At 42.2% G+C, this 17,186-nt stretch overlaps 1 protein-coding gene across 2 annotated transcripts in view; it reads left to right on the top strand.

The window, feature by feature from the left end:
• Window positions 1–17,186, top strand: part of GRHL3 (grainyhead like transcription factor 3) — a 68,750-nt gene that overhangs the window by 44,155 nt on the left and 7,409 nt on the right. For both annotated transcript variants that reach the window (XM_086956422.1, XM_086956421.1), the window contains exons 11-15: window positions 1,775–1,908; window positions 3,708–3,739; window positions 5,836–5,924; window positions 8,796–8,881; window positions 13,865–13,929. In XM_086956422.1, coding sequence (XP_086812548.1) covers window positions 1,775–1,908; window positions 3,708–3,739; window positions 5,836–5,924; window positions 8,796–8,881; window positions 13,865–13,929 — 406 coding nt within the window. The remainder of the gene's footprint in view (window positions 1–1,774; window positions 1,909–3,707; window positions 3,740–5,835; window positions 5,925–8,795; window positions 8,882–13,864; window positions 13,930–17,186) is intronic.

Raw genomic sequence — 17,186 nt, 5'->3', positions numbered from 1 at the left:
TCGCGATATGTATAACAGATTTTTTTAAATAAAACGCAGATACTGATAAATACACACACATGAGTATATGCATTCAGATATAAATAGACATAATGGTACATAACTATATAAAGTTTAGACCCTTTTAAATACACGTATGTGCATGCACATTACAATATCTATATACATAGACATATATAAGAAATGTGTATCGTATGCATTTACAAGCATTGTTATAGGCATAGTGGAGGTCTTTTTTAAAAATTATATATATTTTTTAATGTCTTGTTCATACTATTTCTGTAGATTGTTGTGTTGTAAGTATTGTGATCAGGAAGGAAAGGGCCAGCTCTTGACTAGTCTTCTGAAGCTAAGATGAGCTGAGATGGTTCTCAGTAGTTTTTATTTTTGGCGGTTACAAATTCCATAGTTTAGCCTCTTGCACAGAGAACAATGTGGTGCCCATGTGTTTTTTCTTCAGAGCTGGGATTTTGAGACTATGGGCCAGTCATGAGCGTAGGTTCTTGTGTTGGGTGCATTATGTGATTATCTTGAAACCTCCAGGCCTGAAGGGGTGTTCATTAAATTTGGGTAATTCACCAGACACCAACGTGCCTTAGCGTGTCGTCTGCATTAATTTGGTCACCAGAGAATGAACTTTAGACAGTCATTTGGACATCTTCCAATGCCATCAATATTGATGTGATTATGTGATGTGAAAACTGATGAGAACCCACTGTTGTGGATTGGTATTTTACTACCACTATTGCTTAATTTCACATCACATTCATTGCTATCCAAAGTGACGCTCATGGATACGCTACACCTACAGTATGGAAATAGATTTTATTTAGACTAGAACCATACCTCATTCTGATCCAAGACAGTGAAAGCCAGTGAGCCCTTAGGTCAGAGTTAAATTCTTCTAAGCTCTCAAGTTTCCTAGGTTCATGCTGGAGTAGCACAGTCACTCCTTTTTTATACTATGCATTCTGGGGTTTGTTGTTCTTTAGCCACCTTTTTAAATCAGGACAGCGAGTTCCACAGCGCAATGTAAACGTCTGGAGTGGATGAGCTACTCACACACGCACCTAAGTACCTTGAGAATTCAGATGCTGCCAGTATTCCTTATTCTTCTACCTAACATGAATCAAGGCAATGGACCTAATCTGTCCGGAGGCGCAGATGCATTATGGTAATCACAGAGCACATAAGTTTCACAAGTCCATGAGTTGGTAGCACATCTAGTCCAGGTTTTTGCTTTGCATTCTGGGACTTCCCATCCAATTTATCCTATTCTAAAATCAGTACTGCAAGTCCAAGGGTGCAAAGTGGATGTCCTGGATGAGCTATTCTCGCATAGACCTTAGAAGCTCTCTTCACCCAAATCCTGATATGCTTGCACCTCTGAATATTGCTCGGAGCACATGAACACATGCCAGATCTGTGCTCTCTGTAGGCAGAGCAGCTCACCCAGGCACGCACACACGCTCCCTCTGCTTGTCTGTCAGCCCTGCCCCGCAGCCAGTGAAAGGAGGCGGCTCGTCAGCACACAAAGAGGACAATAAATGAGGCGCATTACGCCTCCATATAGTGTATCACGTTAATCTAAGGCGGGAGCAGGCGCGCCACACGGCTCGGGGTGCACCGCCTCAGCTTACACCTGCACCATGTCCCTGTCAACGCGGCCCGGGGGGGTTTCGATCGAAGTGCTCGAGACATGCTGTATTGTTTTGATTCCTTTCCAAATTGTGGCGACAGCTAACATGAGAATGATGTGTCTTTTTCTGGGTAGATGTGAAATCCTCGCTGCTCGCCGGCTATCGAGGGAACGACATCACGTACCTGAGGCCGGAAGCCGACCTCGAAACCCAGCCTGTGCTGTTCATCCCCAACATGCACTTCTCCAACATGCACCGATGCGGCGTGGTACGTATCCCTAACAGTGGGCACCGATGTTGATATGTCATAACGTCTTAAAATAAAACATAGCATGGCTTCGCATTCTCACATAACTATCCAACCCCTTCAGACAACACTATAACACCATACGACAGAATTCACCACTCATGATCGTCCCGCATCTTGTAAACAACTGTGAGATTCAACTCCGGGCTGTCACTCAGCGATGGAACTATTAATGGGGCAGTAGGTGCGGTGGCACCGGGGTCCTTGTTATTGCTGTATTTTACTAGCCAAAGAGTAGGTGGGATAAAAAACTGGAGGGTTTCTTAAAGGGGCGTGGCCAACGTAATTAAGGATGTGGCTTAAAACACCTAAGCTAAAAATCTGTGCTTAGCATAGTGTGGTAGTTTGCTATTTCCGTCATTGCATCCAGGGCTGGAATGGCATTAGCGTGCACCGGGCATTTCCTCAGTGGGCCGCCATGGTGGGGGCTAGTTTTAGGCCCCTTGGGGGGGAGGGGGATTTTGTTACATTGCCGTTTTTGCAGCATAGCTGCAATATCGGTCCTTGTAACAAAACTGGCTGAAACCAGCCCTGGCAAACATCTCAACAGCACTCCGAACCCCCCGGGGAGCTGGCGAAACACTTTGCCAGGGCTGGTTTTGATTCCTAGTCCGGCCCTGATTGCATCCAGACATATAATACAAGTATGATTATTCATACAACAAGCCAGTACTATTGGCTTTGTCAATGGTTGTTAGTTGCACACGATAAATAATTAGCAACTATGGCTTTGTTGTATTTAATTTTGAAAATGCTCCTGTGAAAGAACTAAGACGAGTCTCTTTGAAGTTAGATCAAAAACTTTTCGCAGTGGCACTACTGCAGAGTTGAGGGTTGTTTTTCTCACCATGAGGGTGAGGGCAAAAATGGAGAGCCTGTCTCAGCACCTGCTTTTAAGAACTGCCGGTGCTGAGCACCCTCAGGACCTGGCCCACTTAAAGCCCTGCCAAAGAGCATTTAGAGGTGCATTTTCCTTGCTTCCTGGTACGGACCAGTCTATAGGGCAATCAGGCAGTGTCCGATGGGCTTGTCTGACAGATCAGTGTGTAGGATGGTTTTTAACAGTGTGTGGGTCTGTTTTATGGCCAAGTGGGCCGTTTTGTAGTGTTCATTTCCCCGTTATTGACACAAGGATTGCCTACAACAAGCACACTTGCATGCAATCGCCCATATCATGCAAAACATTCATACATCATGTCTTTAAAAGATCAAAACTGACCTGATTCGCAAATGTGGGTCCCTTTTTAATCTATCTGATTCATTAATGGGGGCACAGTTATTTTGGTGCATGGGCCTATTTTGGTCCAAATCCAACCCTTGCTTGCTTCCACTAGCACCCTTGCCACACCAATGCCTAGGCCCATGTTCAGGGCTCCATTAATCTTTAACCTGACGTATGCGCTACAACTGCCTATAGATAAATACATACAAGTTTAAGAACATACATACTGAAAAGCTTTAGAAAACGTGTGCTCATGGAGGGGCTTGGTGTACCGGAGCCACAGAGCATGTGTACCTGATCCACAGAGCAGGGCGCGGCTGCAGGAGCGCACCCTGCTCCTAATGCCGGAATCCCCAAACCAAACAAACCTCTCTCTATAAAAATAACATAGACGAAAGAGCCTGAAAAAGAAGAATGCAGGTCTGAAAGAAGGAAAAACAGTAACACGGAAAGGGTTTATTGGGGAAACTCCGCAAATATTTAACAGATGCATTAACTGTGACTAAAAAAGCATATTTTATTTTCTTGTCCTATTCAGGTACTCCCTGCTGCTCAGGAGGAGAACGACAGGTACTTGAATGAATTGTAATTGATAATGCATTCTTAAAATGGTGTACTTGTCAATCTTTACTTAGTATGTGTACATATTAACTTCATATATAACTTCAATTATGTATTGGAATTTAGTGGAACAGCAGTATTTGTAGAATGGTCATGATAGTTATTTTATGCTCACCTGCTGACGTGGAATGCAATGTTATTTGTGTGTCTGTGTGTATGTCTGTGATAAATGCACATTAAATGACATCCTCTATAGGCAGGGCCACTGGAATTATGCGGCAGGAAAGAACCAAGATATGTGGCAGGGTTGACTACATTATGCAGCAAGAAAAAGCAAATTAGGCTGCATAATGTGACATGTTTTTTAATAATATTACTTCATTATTTCGTCATTTTTTATCTTGGTAATAATGTATGAGCAATGGTTGCACTTCATTAGAACCAGTTTAATACCCAAAATTAGATGTAAGCAACAGAAAGGTGATCAGTCCCGCTTTACAAAGGGCCTTCCACTGCGCTGCAACACGTGGCTGTATTTTTATTAACTTTTGAACCATTTGAGCTAGAAACACATTTTTGGGGGTGAAAATCTGCAAATTATGTGGGAGATGAGGAATTATGTGGCAAATTCGGCAAATCTATATTAATGCGAAAATCACCACAGCCACACAATTGCATTATTCCATGGGCCCTGTCCATAGGTGAATATAGAATAGCTCCATGAGGTGAAAAGAGATTATCTCCTTGAGGATGAAGTAAAATAGCAGGACAATTCTAAAAAATGTACACAGGGACTTCTGAGGCCACAGTCTGTAGTGGGACGGGCAAACGTAGAGCAAAAAGAGCTTGTTGATGCTACAGCAAAGATACAAGCACCAATGATTGAGTGGTTTCCTTCATTGCTCGATGTAGGGGCCTCCCCAATCAAAGTGTCTTCATGGGCCCACATCACACCCCTGGATATAACATTCCCACAACCATAGCAGCACGCAACATTCAGGACTAGAGCTAGGCATAAAAAGACCAGTCCACATCGCAAGTCTGCTTTTAAGCTACTGACCGCAGTTTGACCATTACTGACCCAAGGGTGCGTTTAGGGTCTTCTTTCTTGTCCATTTAGTAGAGACAGTCAATATGTGGTACATAGGGCCTGAAACCCACCAGTAGCTGGTTAAATGGCCTTTCAACATGTTTTAAACTGATGTAATGAGTCAACCAGCTGTATATGTTTTGGATGAGAGTTCCAACTTTTGGAGTTATTTTTCTGAAAAGTGGCACTACATCCAAGAGCTTTTTTTTTACCTATTTCAATTGGCAGTACCGATTTATGTCTTAATATTTTACTATCATATCTGTTATATATTGGTTTCTGCAAGGGTTTTAGGGTAGCAGGTGAGTGGCACTCGGGCAGGTAACAGTGCAGGGTTATAGAAAACGAAGAACAAATGGTTCACGGTGCAACCAGGTCAGGGGAGGACCCAAACCCCTGAATAAGGAATGAGTTAAGAGCTCATTGCCAGATAAATATATGCAAGTCCTGGGCACACGTATAAAGTATACAGTTGATCCAAATCTGAAAACATAGTACAGTCGACAACAGTGATTTCATGAAGGTTGTTTTATGCAATAATGTTCATAAAGGAGTCACAGGTAGCGACCTGTTGACGAAACACGTGAAGGCTGGCTTTGTTTTCCTTTATGAACATTCTTGCATAAAACAACCTTCATGAAATCACCAGTGTCGACTGTACTATATTTTCAGATTTGGATCAACTGTGTACCATATCTGTTGTATATCACCATATTGCAGCAGAAATATCGAGCAACAAAATATCGAAACCATTACATCAACTATCACTTCATAGTTGTGGTATGAATATATTTACTATTCTTAGGTCCACATCCACCTACCTAGAATTATCTTGCAAAGTATCGGTAAGGTCGATATAGTGGATGCAATAGTTTTGTAGGTCAATATTTCACTAGCTAGAAAGTGAAGGAAACACACAGATATCCGTATTGCTTGATGGTATTTGTGCAGCTCTGTATTAATGCATGAGCCGATTACAAGCTGTTTCTGATAGAACTGCATTCTGTATTCTCAGGTTATCAATGAAAAGAAGCTGCCAGTCTTTCGCCGATGAATATGACCCGTCGTCGTCCAAGCAGCCGAAGGTGGATCTTTCACAAAGAGGTAATTCTTTCACCGATCACTCCCACTTCACTGCTAGAGCCAGGCTGGTTTTATAAGCTTATAAAAAGTATTTCTTGCTCAAATCTATCAAATAAAAAAGGGGCTGGATACTTTATAGCGGCAGAGCAGGGGTTGATAGTCAATAAGCAGTCAGCTGCATTGTGAGTCAGGTTAAATAAACACACTTAGCTTGTTTACCCACTTGAAAGAACCTTTTCTATGAACTTATCTACAAGTTCAACCAACCACCTACAGTCATGCACCTTTTGTTATAACTTGTACGGCTTTTCATGTGTTGTCGTGTTGGATGCTTGCATAGTGCTAAACTCTTCCTGAGGCTGCTGCAAAGTGAGGCAGGGGACCTGAAGATGGAAGTCGGTTGGTGGAATGACATAGGAAAGGGGTATAAAACATATTTTACGAAAAATAAAGGAAACCTGTCTGCTCGTTGACTTCACCATTTGTAATTTGGTATTAATAACACAACAGGGGTGGGTAATTTTGAATGTAGTACAGCCTAAGAATGACACTAAATATTCTAATGATGCCCCTATTTTTACTTATCTTAAAAGGTGACTCCTCGCAGTGGGCACTGGAGTCAATGGCTAGTGAACAGAGCCAATGGGCCACATATACAGTCTGAATGCAGGCAAACTTAATTATATTTATCTTCATATTTTGAAATAAGGTGTTGAAGTTGTTAGAATTTTTTTGTAGGGTTATCTATGTTGAGCGTAGATTAAATGCTGTCAATCAAGGAAATGGGGAGATTAGGCACGACCCGGATGTGTTGTGGAAAATCTCCTGTTTCCTGTGGAAGGGAAGAGAGCCTGGGAAGGCGTGTAGAGTGATGGGTAGAAAGTACAATACTATTGGACCTCCTTTGGGAGAATGTCAGAGGGTTAGGCTTGTGGACATAGGTGTTTGTTGTACATAAGTGTTAGTAAGAGATTTTGAGTGGGTTTAATCTTCTGGAATGCAAATCTCTGAATATATGGAGGTTTTCGCATAGAACAGGCCTGTTTAAATTGGGCCGGAGCATCGCCAGTTGTCGTAATAACCACTGCCTAGGTAATTCATTCTCGTTTAATTTATTTGTGTGTAGTTTTAGCAAATTTGGATATCAGGAACATCCGCCACTGCATCTGGATTAACAGTGGGCAACTTCAGCTAAATAGACACCAATGTGTCAAAAGGCGAGGGTGGCGCTATTAATCAGCAGTGGGCTTTCTTTGCTAAAATACTCTGAGAGGGGGACAAAAGCTATTGGTTTGGAAAAGCTGATCTGGCACTCAGGGGCTAATGCTGGACAATCTCAATCTGGTTAAAACCTTTTTTTAAATGTTGAAGCGGATGATCAGCGACAGATTCTGAGTATTGAACCAACATAATTTCTGTGGAGCTTTAAAAGTTGGATGGAAGATATTTGTTGGGAAGAAAGAAACAGTGGTTCTGGAAATCATTGGCTACTGCTGGCAGACCCGTATCTAGTCAGATGTAAATCTTTCAAAAATATGGTAAACCTGACAGATAAATATAGGTCCATGCTGGCTCCATTGCTTTAGGCATTAGATGCAACACAATGATTTGCATGGTCACCAATGTGCCTTAAACATCTGTTAACTGGCATTGGAGTATGGTGACTACAGTGCTTTGCAAGTTAGTGGAAAGAAGATGGTTTGGAGGAATAGCCTCAAAGTTCAGGCCATTCAAATACACAATTACTCAGCTTCCACAAATGCTGCAAAGACTGCGTCGCTTCTGATCCATTGAGAGTTGTACATCATTGTATTTAAAGAAATTTGCCTACAAGTGTTATTGCAGGATTTTAGGATTTGATTAGTCCCAAAAGGCAGGATCTTCTAAATACCCTCTTACAGTCTCTTGGGATTTTTTTCTAGGAGCCCTTAAAGAAATACTTCAACTAATGATATCCTCTTCCTGTGGTACTAATTGTTCATTGTGGCCTCACTTGTTTGTGAACATTTCTGTAGTTCTGACAGATTTTTTACCCAAATATCACCTGTGGGTTGGTTGTACACAGTCCACATATGACTCCTCACAGTAGCTGTGAGGAGTGCTTGAAAAGTGCTCATCCTACCCTGTTCCTGTCACTCGAAAGAGTCAGAGGCAGCGCTCAGTGGAATGACCAGTTGTTGTCAATGCACTTGTTTGTTCCACTATCGTTCACGGCAGTGGACAGCACTAACTCAATACTCCAGTATTGGACAGGATTTGGGCTTAAGCATCATGTGATTTGGAGAAGAGAGCTTCCTTTCCTTGGTCATCTTGAGGGATAAAACAGCACAGTGATGGGTCAAAAAAGGAAAGCAAAAATATGCCAGAAGGCACGCAGAGAGTGAGACAGAACACACCATAAGCATAACAACCACTAACTCAAAGATAATATTATATCTTTTGTATAACTGTACTGTCTATCTGGTTATCGTGCTCACTCACTCCCATTTTTTCTCCTCTCTTCCATTCTATCTGTTAGCCTCTAGCTTTTTTCTTCAGGTGTCCTCTCCCCCTCTCTACTTGCAAGTCCTTCCTTTTAACTCCTTTTGTCTCCTAGAACCCTCTTTTTTCACCAGCATTTTCAACTTTCACGCTCTCTCCTTGACCCCTTCGATCTCTCTTTCACCGTTTGTTTAAAACTTCTCTTTCACTTTTTCCTTCTTATTCTCACTTTTTCCATTTTTTCTTTCTTTCCCCCCTGTCTTTTCTTTCTCTGTTTCCCACTATTTTACTCGCATGAACAACTACACATCTTAAGAAAACATGGGATTTATTTTAAAATCTTCCAGCACTGATCTATGTTACATTTATTATGAACAAAAAAGGCTGAAATCCTTATTTTTATGTTTTTAGTATTGTTGTATGTACGGCAAGAATCAGAGGAAGTGTTTGATGCCTTAATGCTGAAGACGCCGGACCTTCAAGGGTTAAGGAATGCTGTAAGTTTCACTACTAATAGGTATTTTGTGTGGATGGCTCTGCATTTCTCAAAAGTGTTTATGTTTAGACCATGAGACTAAATGAGAAACTGGATATCATTTCCATCCACCTCAGTCAGTGGGCATCCTACGAAAATGTTATATTTTAAATATCATCCTACAAAAATTCTATGGCCAAATATTACATACCATGGTATTGTGATGGTCAGTATGTTTACGTATGGATAGATGTGCTCTTCTTAGTTCACCATCTATGTTCTGTGACAACGTATGTATTGTCAAGGTACAGAGATGTGCAGTTAAAAACAATGAAGCTATTCTTACCAACATATACATTTACTTTCACTTTATTGTGGCAGGCTATAATATTTTTGTAGAGGATTTTAGCCTCATAACCCATCGAGGAGAAATAAATTCAAGGTCAAGATATGACGTACTTGTGAGATTATAAGTTAAATGTGAACTGATTCTCAAGGAGGTTTAACTTCTAGCTGCTGAGGCTACAAACTGCCCAAACACTACAGTATTTGACCTGATGAGCACATCCTACACCAAGGGATGGCTTTTTTGACACTGAGAGAATGGGGTCAGAGAGTCTTAGCAGAACTGGGTTTGCAGTAAATTCTATTTGAAAATGAATACTATAATAAAGAAATGTAATACTGATCCATCCACATGATGACGCCTTCAATAATTTACAGTTTTTTGGCAATAATGAAGGAACAGCAATGAAGAATGCCAACATGGCCAACCTTCCTAAAACTATCTCACCCTATCCCTTATACTAACGTTAACTTTTACCCTAAGCCCAACTCTAGCTGTCTAACAAGAACGTTTAAAGTTCTGTAAACATCTTAAACATCTTAAAACCTGTCTCTTCTCTGCTTAGTTTGCTCAGGAGAATCGACGAGACTCTTGAACTGTACCTCTCTGTCTACAGTACCAAGGGACCCTTTCCATTTACCTGTGTGAGATAGATAGATAGATAGATAGAGATAGATAGATAGATAGATAGATAGATAGATAGATAGATAGATAGATAGATAGATAGATAGATAGATAGATAGATAGATAGATAGATGGATGGATGGATGGATGGATGGATGGATGGATGGATGGATGGATGGATGGATGGATGGATGGATAGATAGATAGATAGATAGACAGACAGACAGACAGACAGACAGACAGACAGACAGACAGACAGACAGACAGACAGACAGATAGATAGATAGATAGATAGATAGACAGATAATTTGCAATGAACATTAAAAGAGGAATTTTATCATGGATATACATAAGATTGGGGCAAAGTCGGTCCTGTTGAGAAATCTTACGAATTTCCATGCAGGGTAAGTGTCTTCTTGCTGTGCAGAAGCACTAGCAGTGACCGTCCCATTGGACTGTGGTTAGTACATAACACATATCTGGTGGCATTTCACAGTTTCTGCATGGCCTGGAAAGCCACCACCATGGCTGTGGCAGCCATGTTCTTCCAAGAGCCGGCCCTGTGTCCTGACATCAGTACAGTCCTCTTTCAGTCGAGTCCTGTTTTGTGGAAGCTCTATGCCCTGTGATCTGATCTTGCTTGTCTTTCTGGAAAGCAATTACTTTTGCTTTTATTCTTGATATCGAACTGGGCCTATCCTCCAGAGGCATAGTAAAATCCATTTAAGTTCTTAAACTTCTCATTAGGCACATAATCACGCCTGTGGCATAACGCAAAATGTATGACCCACAGTGCCCCCCCTTCCCTGAAAAATGTGATAATGGGTACCCACCTGTCCAGTATCTCACAAATATTCATAGGCTTTGTTGTTGTACTGAACAGGGGCCCCTTGAAAGGTTGGGGGTCCCCCTGCACCACAGGGGTCCGTGTTATGTCCCTGTAATCACAACTGAAATTCCTCATGTTGAAAGTAAGCTCACGCATATTCCATGTAGGTGGGTATTCGAAAAGCCTGAGTGGATGTCATTCGGTAGCTCTATGAGCCAGTTCTATTTTTAATACTTCTGTACCTCCCATTGAGTGAGTCAAAAATGCACACCGGAGTGAAGGCCAGGACCGTCTCAAAGTATTTTTGTGCACTAGACGAGGTACCTTTTTGTGATCTTCCCACCCCTCGGTTTTAGCACGGGCTATCAAAACACTGGAGAAATTGGTGCTGCGTGTGAGCCCTCTCGCCTCCTGGAGGAAACCCCATAGCCAACCATGGAGGAAGGCCTGTCAAAACCTCTCTGAGAGAAGTCCCTTTTTTTAGTTCCAACATTTCCCTAGGAAACGCTCAGGATAATGTCAACGGCGATGATGTCATCATGGAACTTTATAAGCTGCACCTGAGGAGGACGCCAGAGAGCAGTGCTTTATTTCTCAGGTGGGGCGGGCACTGGAACTCCTCTTTCAGAGATTTCATGTTAGATTTTGGCACAAAGCATCAGAGAGAAATGCAGATGAGCGAGAAAGAGTTATTAAAACGGCTGCAAAAGGAGATAGGGATGAAGAAAAACTTGCAAGAGTGAGATAAAGAGGTAGGAAGTGCAGGGTGGGGAGAGAAAGACGCAGGAGGTGCATTCAGAATTAGGCAGCCTGGGTCAACGCACCCTTGGCATTCAGCAGCGATGGCCGCAGGGTCCTGTAAACCTTTGGGCCGCTGCACCCATTTATTGATTTATGTTTTTAAATCATGCACTGGCAGGGAGAGAAGGACACGGTGCGCCCCTCCCTTTGAATGTTTTCGTGCTTCCACTAAAACCTCGGGCCTGCGTGAGATGTGAAGACGAAGGCTGCGCCGTTTTCTGTTTGTTTTGGAAGCTTCCGCCATGTTGTAACTGCCGGCCCGCGTGCTCGGCCCCCTGATCCTTATCAGCACAGGCTCTGACACAACGGACTCCAAAAATCAAAATACAGACAGGCTTATCTGATGACAGCCCGGACCTGGCGCTTTATGTAAAGCACTGGCAGAAACATTTCCTGAGTGTGTGTTTATGGCTCCAAGGAGGTACTCACACAAAGCCTTTCGTGCAGGGGGTCTACGAAGGACCTGTTCCCTTAGTGGACTCATGTAAGAGTTACAATTGCCACCCCTAAGTTGTCGCTTGCGACCACTGCGGTCTGTTTCTCAACCCTGTGTTTTAACCAATCTCACCGTTATCAGTTAAAGTAACCATGCCTTTAGCTTTTGCTTGCTGTAATAGACGGTTTGGGTCAGTTATCAATCAGTGTTCTTCAACGTGCTGTAGCCTCGGGTTTCCAACTATAATTGTTTTTTTTTTAAATCACACAATGGCTCATCTTTAGGTCATGGGTCACTCAGTGTATCTTCCTGTCAAATCTTCAGTGGTCAATGAATACGTGACAGCATTTCTGCACTGAAATGCCCACCTGAGATGACAGAGCAAATGATAACTTGAAGACCGCAAATATATATATATATATATCTCAGAGTATGAACGTTTGCTCGGCTTGTTTCAAGAGCTTTGATCAGCTTGGAATGCAGAAGAACCTCTGACATGGAGGCCTCATCGCCAGCAGCCTCAGGAGACACAAAACCACCTGGAGCAGCAGCTGAACTTAGGTCTAACTAGCAATCTCTGCTCCAAGACCTTTGACCTAAACCCCAAAACGATAAAACAGAAAGCACTTGGTGGGGGACTGTTTGGCTAAACAGGTTTGTTATCTTGACTCCTTCATCTGTAGGCCACATTCTCACATGAACTATGTCAGTGTTTAGAGCAAGGTAGTTGTCTGGAGTCTGCTGGTCTGTGGAGTCTATGTGAGGTGACAGTCTCGACATACGTGTGGATGTCCATGTCTACACACAGATAAATCTACGGTAACAGTTGTGGTGAATTCAGGACCAGACATGGAGTACAATGCATCAGGCGTTTCAACCGGGAGACTGGAAGGGTGGGAGGCGGTTTTGCCATGATGGGGGCATTGGGGGTGCAATTTTCAATTGAACACTTTTAGAAGTCTAAAACCCTTCATACCCGCAAATGACTTTAAACAGACAGTCCAAACTCTAGTAATCCCCAGAGTGGAATATGGGAGGGCCGCTCTCTGTGGCCTTCCCAGATCAATGACAACCCCTCTAAGGGCGACAATCAACGTAGCCGCCAGATTAATCACAGGCTACAAAGGAAACTCACATCTCCCCAGACCTGCGTGCCCTTTTATGATAGAATCCACTTGAAAATCGCCTGTATGACACACAAGTCACTGCATCAGAAAACCCCACGATACCGTGCGGAGAAATTAGTACTATTGGGAGGTAACAGAACCACCAGGAGTTCTTATAACCTGCTACTGAAACCACAAGGATTTTCCAAGAAGAAAACTTATAACCGCACCTTCTCACGAATGGCCCCTATGATTTGGAATGCTTTGCCTCCAAAAACAAGACATACCCCTAACACAGCACTCTTCAAAAAAGAACGGAAATCGATTCCCTTGGCCAAATTCACTTGAACTATTGGATGCAGTCATGTAAATATGTGTTATGCTGTAATAGTCAACACTGTCGGACTAATATTTCTATTAGTATTTTGTATGTATATATCTATTTCCTATATTTCTTGTAAAGCGCTCTGATACCCGCAAGGGTCTTTTCGCGCTATATAAAACCTTCAAAATAAAATAAATAAATATCAGCTTCCAATAACAAAGGCAGTAGTGCATCAGACTTGCATGGGTGGTTGAGTTTCCTCGGACCTCACTTTGTAGATTTTGAACCCTAATGATGTTTTGATATGGTAGTTCAACTGCCATCCCACCAATTAGTGCCGACAAACCATGCACAGATATGCTATACCAGATCTTACATGTGGAAATCTGATGCCTCTAGGAGCTGGCAATATGCACCCAGAAATGATGTTCACGTGTCAACAGGGCTAAGACCTTTCCAGTTTATCTGCATACTCTTTGTGTAAATCACTTTCATTAACATGCTAAAATTTACAATACAGCACTTTCTTCTACTGCAGATTTCAGAAAAATATGGACTGCCAGAAGACAGAATTCACAAAGTGTATAAAAAGTGCAAACGAGGGTGAGTAAAATCCCATTTTTATAAAAAGCAGTCAAAATCGATAAAACAATGCTTAGTTTGTTATTTTTACGTTAAAATACAAGTGCTTGCCATTCAGTCAGTTGACATCCTTGGGAGACAAGGCAGTTGACCAGCTTTAAAAAGGTAACCTCTTGACGAACAAATGGCGTATGAGATTTTGGACTGCTAATATTGAATACAAATAAGAACATTTGCACCAAGAGACACAATTGGATAACAAAAATCAGTTCTTAGCAGCCGCAGTCGGTGCAGGTAACAGCGATGGGGCGGGTAAGGGGGGATTTCGAGGGACGGTGCAGAGGGAATATTAAATGCATTATTAATTTTCCCTCGGCATCGTCCCTTGAAATCCCCCCTAACCCGGCCCCACCGCTGATACCTGCAAGGACTGCAGCTGGTTCTTAGAGGCAACTAAAATAAAAAACACGTTCATCAACCACAGTTGAGAAGATGTACTAATACAGATACCAGCTATTGGATCCTGTGGACACCATTTGTATCCTGCCGGCCAGAATTTCCACCAGAGTTGTTGTTCAAGGCACTACAAAGTTGTAAGTCAGCAGGGCTTCAGTTAGGATCTTTTTGGGACACTTTAAGGACAGAAATTTTAAAAACAACCACACATTTAAACCAGGAAGTCAGACATTCATGAATTTCAGAACATCGTGGCTAGCTGTGGAGTCTTTGGCCCTGATTACAAGGGCTAAGCAATCACAGCAAGGAATATTGTTATGCTATAGAAAGTATTTGGTGCCAAAAGGATAGGTATGGAAGTATTTAGGTCTTCATAAAATTGAACAAATTACATATTTATTTTGGCAAGAAATTTCAATAGTTTTTTCTCCTGAACAATTAACGAAGCAATGATTTCCAGAAAAAAAACGGTATTAAAACCCCTTAATTGTTACGTATTCTCGTAATTAATTATCTTATAGAAGAGTGTGAATATTGTAACATTTAAGTGTCAGTTACACATTTTCTAGTGAAATAGAGAAGTTACATTGCATGCTTTTTCTTTGGCTCCTGGTGGCTGCAGCAGGGGAATTGTGGCTGACAGGTTACTGTCCACACACAGAAGTATTGTGTGCAACAAATCCTTAAGGTGGAGTGAGTTTCCCATCTATTAGTGCATCACAGCCCCGGTTACTCATGCAAATGCTTTCCGCACATTTGTAATCGGTTTCCCTGCATACCATGAGTTCACCAAAGCTACTAAAAATGTGATTGCTAGAATAGTAATGTATCCTCGCCTCAAATATTCCTATGCCTCTTCTCTAAATCTTGGGTCAAAACATAGCAACACGAGTACTTACCAGAGGCACTGACTGACAGGTGGGATAGTGTCCTTGAACAGAAAACCTGCATTTAATGTGCTTAGCAGCCTGTATTGTGTAATGTCTCTCAAAGGATAATGGACTGATCCCTTGGGCTTTAGGGGATTTTATTGGAATCTTATTAATAGTCAATGTATCTCACCTAAAGCCGTAAAGTGCTTGTATGTTCTCAAAATACATTAATGCGGAAACTCACAGGTGGCTATCTCACCCCCAAATATGTGAGGGATTGAGTAGGTTGGCCTATGAAAATCCCTTTGACCTTTGCAAAGGCGGTCAGGTAAGTTTGGAGGCCGTTTAGCTGGTATGTAAGTAAACAGGTTCCCAATCTATCATGGCCGCAGGATGCCTCTTTAATGGCACCTGGGTTGCTTTTCCAAAAAATATTCCCACTTTTCTTGTTCACGTATTGCAAACGCTCCTCTTTGGAAATGCAAACAAAAAAAATCTGCAAAGACAACTTTTTAAGTTATGTATCGTATTTTCATCACAAAAACATAAAACAAGCAGTGACATAAAACCATTAAAATGCAATGCACTGCAAAGTGATTCATGCCATTTCTTCCGTCTTTGTCTTGATATATTTCCTTTTTCTTTCCACAATGTTACTGTTGAACGGGTCTTTATAACGTTGATCGATACTTTCAGGAGTTTATCTTTTTTAAAGAATTGTTCCTTAATTTGACTATTTTCATACTTTGTAAGCATTTTATGAAAAGATACAATAAAAAATTATATTAATTGTATACATTACATAACTTTTCTACACTATACTATCAGTTGTCTGCTTCGGAGTAGACATTCTTCTTCAGTGTTATGACATTTACTCCCAGAAAAACTCATAGTTTACTCAAGCATTAATTTATCTTTATATCCAGGACCTTTATCATTCTCATTTACCGAATAGTTATTCACATGACTAAAATGAATCTGTGTGCATTAAAATAAATAACAGATATTGTTTTCAGTCCTAATGGCAGTTTACTTTGGTGTCTTTACTTCAGAGGTAACACCACATTAAAACCCTCTGCAGGCTGTGAGTCCTTTGATGTGTGGTTGCGGAGGAGGCCACCGTCGCACAAAGGCCAGGGTATGGACTTCCGCCAAGGATCCTTCAGAAAGAGTGCCCTGTTGTCTCTTAACTGGAAAGCAACAGACGGCACAGCATGCACTGCTTCCCAGCATCCTTTGCGAGAGAGCTTAAATATAAAATAACCGATTGTCCTGATAGACCGAGGCTCAGCTCGATGACAGGGAGAGGTAGGCTGAATCATAAGGAAAAGAGCGGATTGGATGGCAGACCGCCTCTGTAAAAGCTCCCAGGTGGGTGCACAGCCAGTTTGGTGCCAGGCTTTACCCGACATGCGACTGTCTCCGCCCCAGTCCTACCAGGCCTCCAGAGGCACAAGCCTGCCATGTACTATTCCCCACTGCCAAGTAGTTCCGTCAGCCTTTGAGGTTCTTTGGCATCCAAGCATGCAGCTGTGCACAATCTAAAAGGGTTATCCGGGAAGGAAGTCCTAATAAGTCTCAAATCCCAAGCAGAAAATATCAAACTAAGCCCATTTTGGGATACCTAATGCAATTGTCAGGGATGCAGGACTGAGTAAAGAGAACTGTCTTTTTCCTCTGCTAGACGGCCCCTTTGATGGGTTTAAGGCACTCTCCTGGACCTGTGTGTGCTGCCAAAGCGCGTGGGCACACTGTAGTGGAGGTGACGGCTGCACCACAGCTGCGTGGGCTCGAGAGGCCCTGGGCAGAATGGGTGCCTGCCAAAACGAAATTAAAGCAAGGACATCAATAGCAGGCAAGTCGCGGCTTTGCCTGCACACGCCAAGAGCGGGTGTCCTTTGGAGAACTTTTGCTTTTGTGTCCCCGCTCCTGCACAATGCTGTCCATTCA

Source organism: Lissotriton vulgaris, chromosome 2_1 (assembly GCF_964263255.1).
Source record: "Lissotriton vulgaris chromosome 2_1, aLisVul1.2, whole genome shotgun sequence".
NCBI lineage: Eukaryota > Metazoa > Chordata > Amphibia > Caudata > Salamandridae > Lissotriton > Lissotriton vulgaris.
This window is presented reverse-complemented; position numbering and strand designations above follow the sequence as displayed.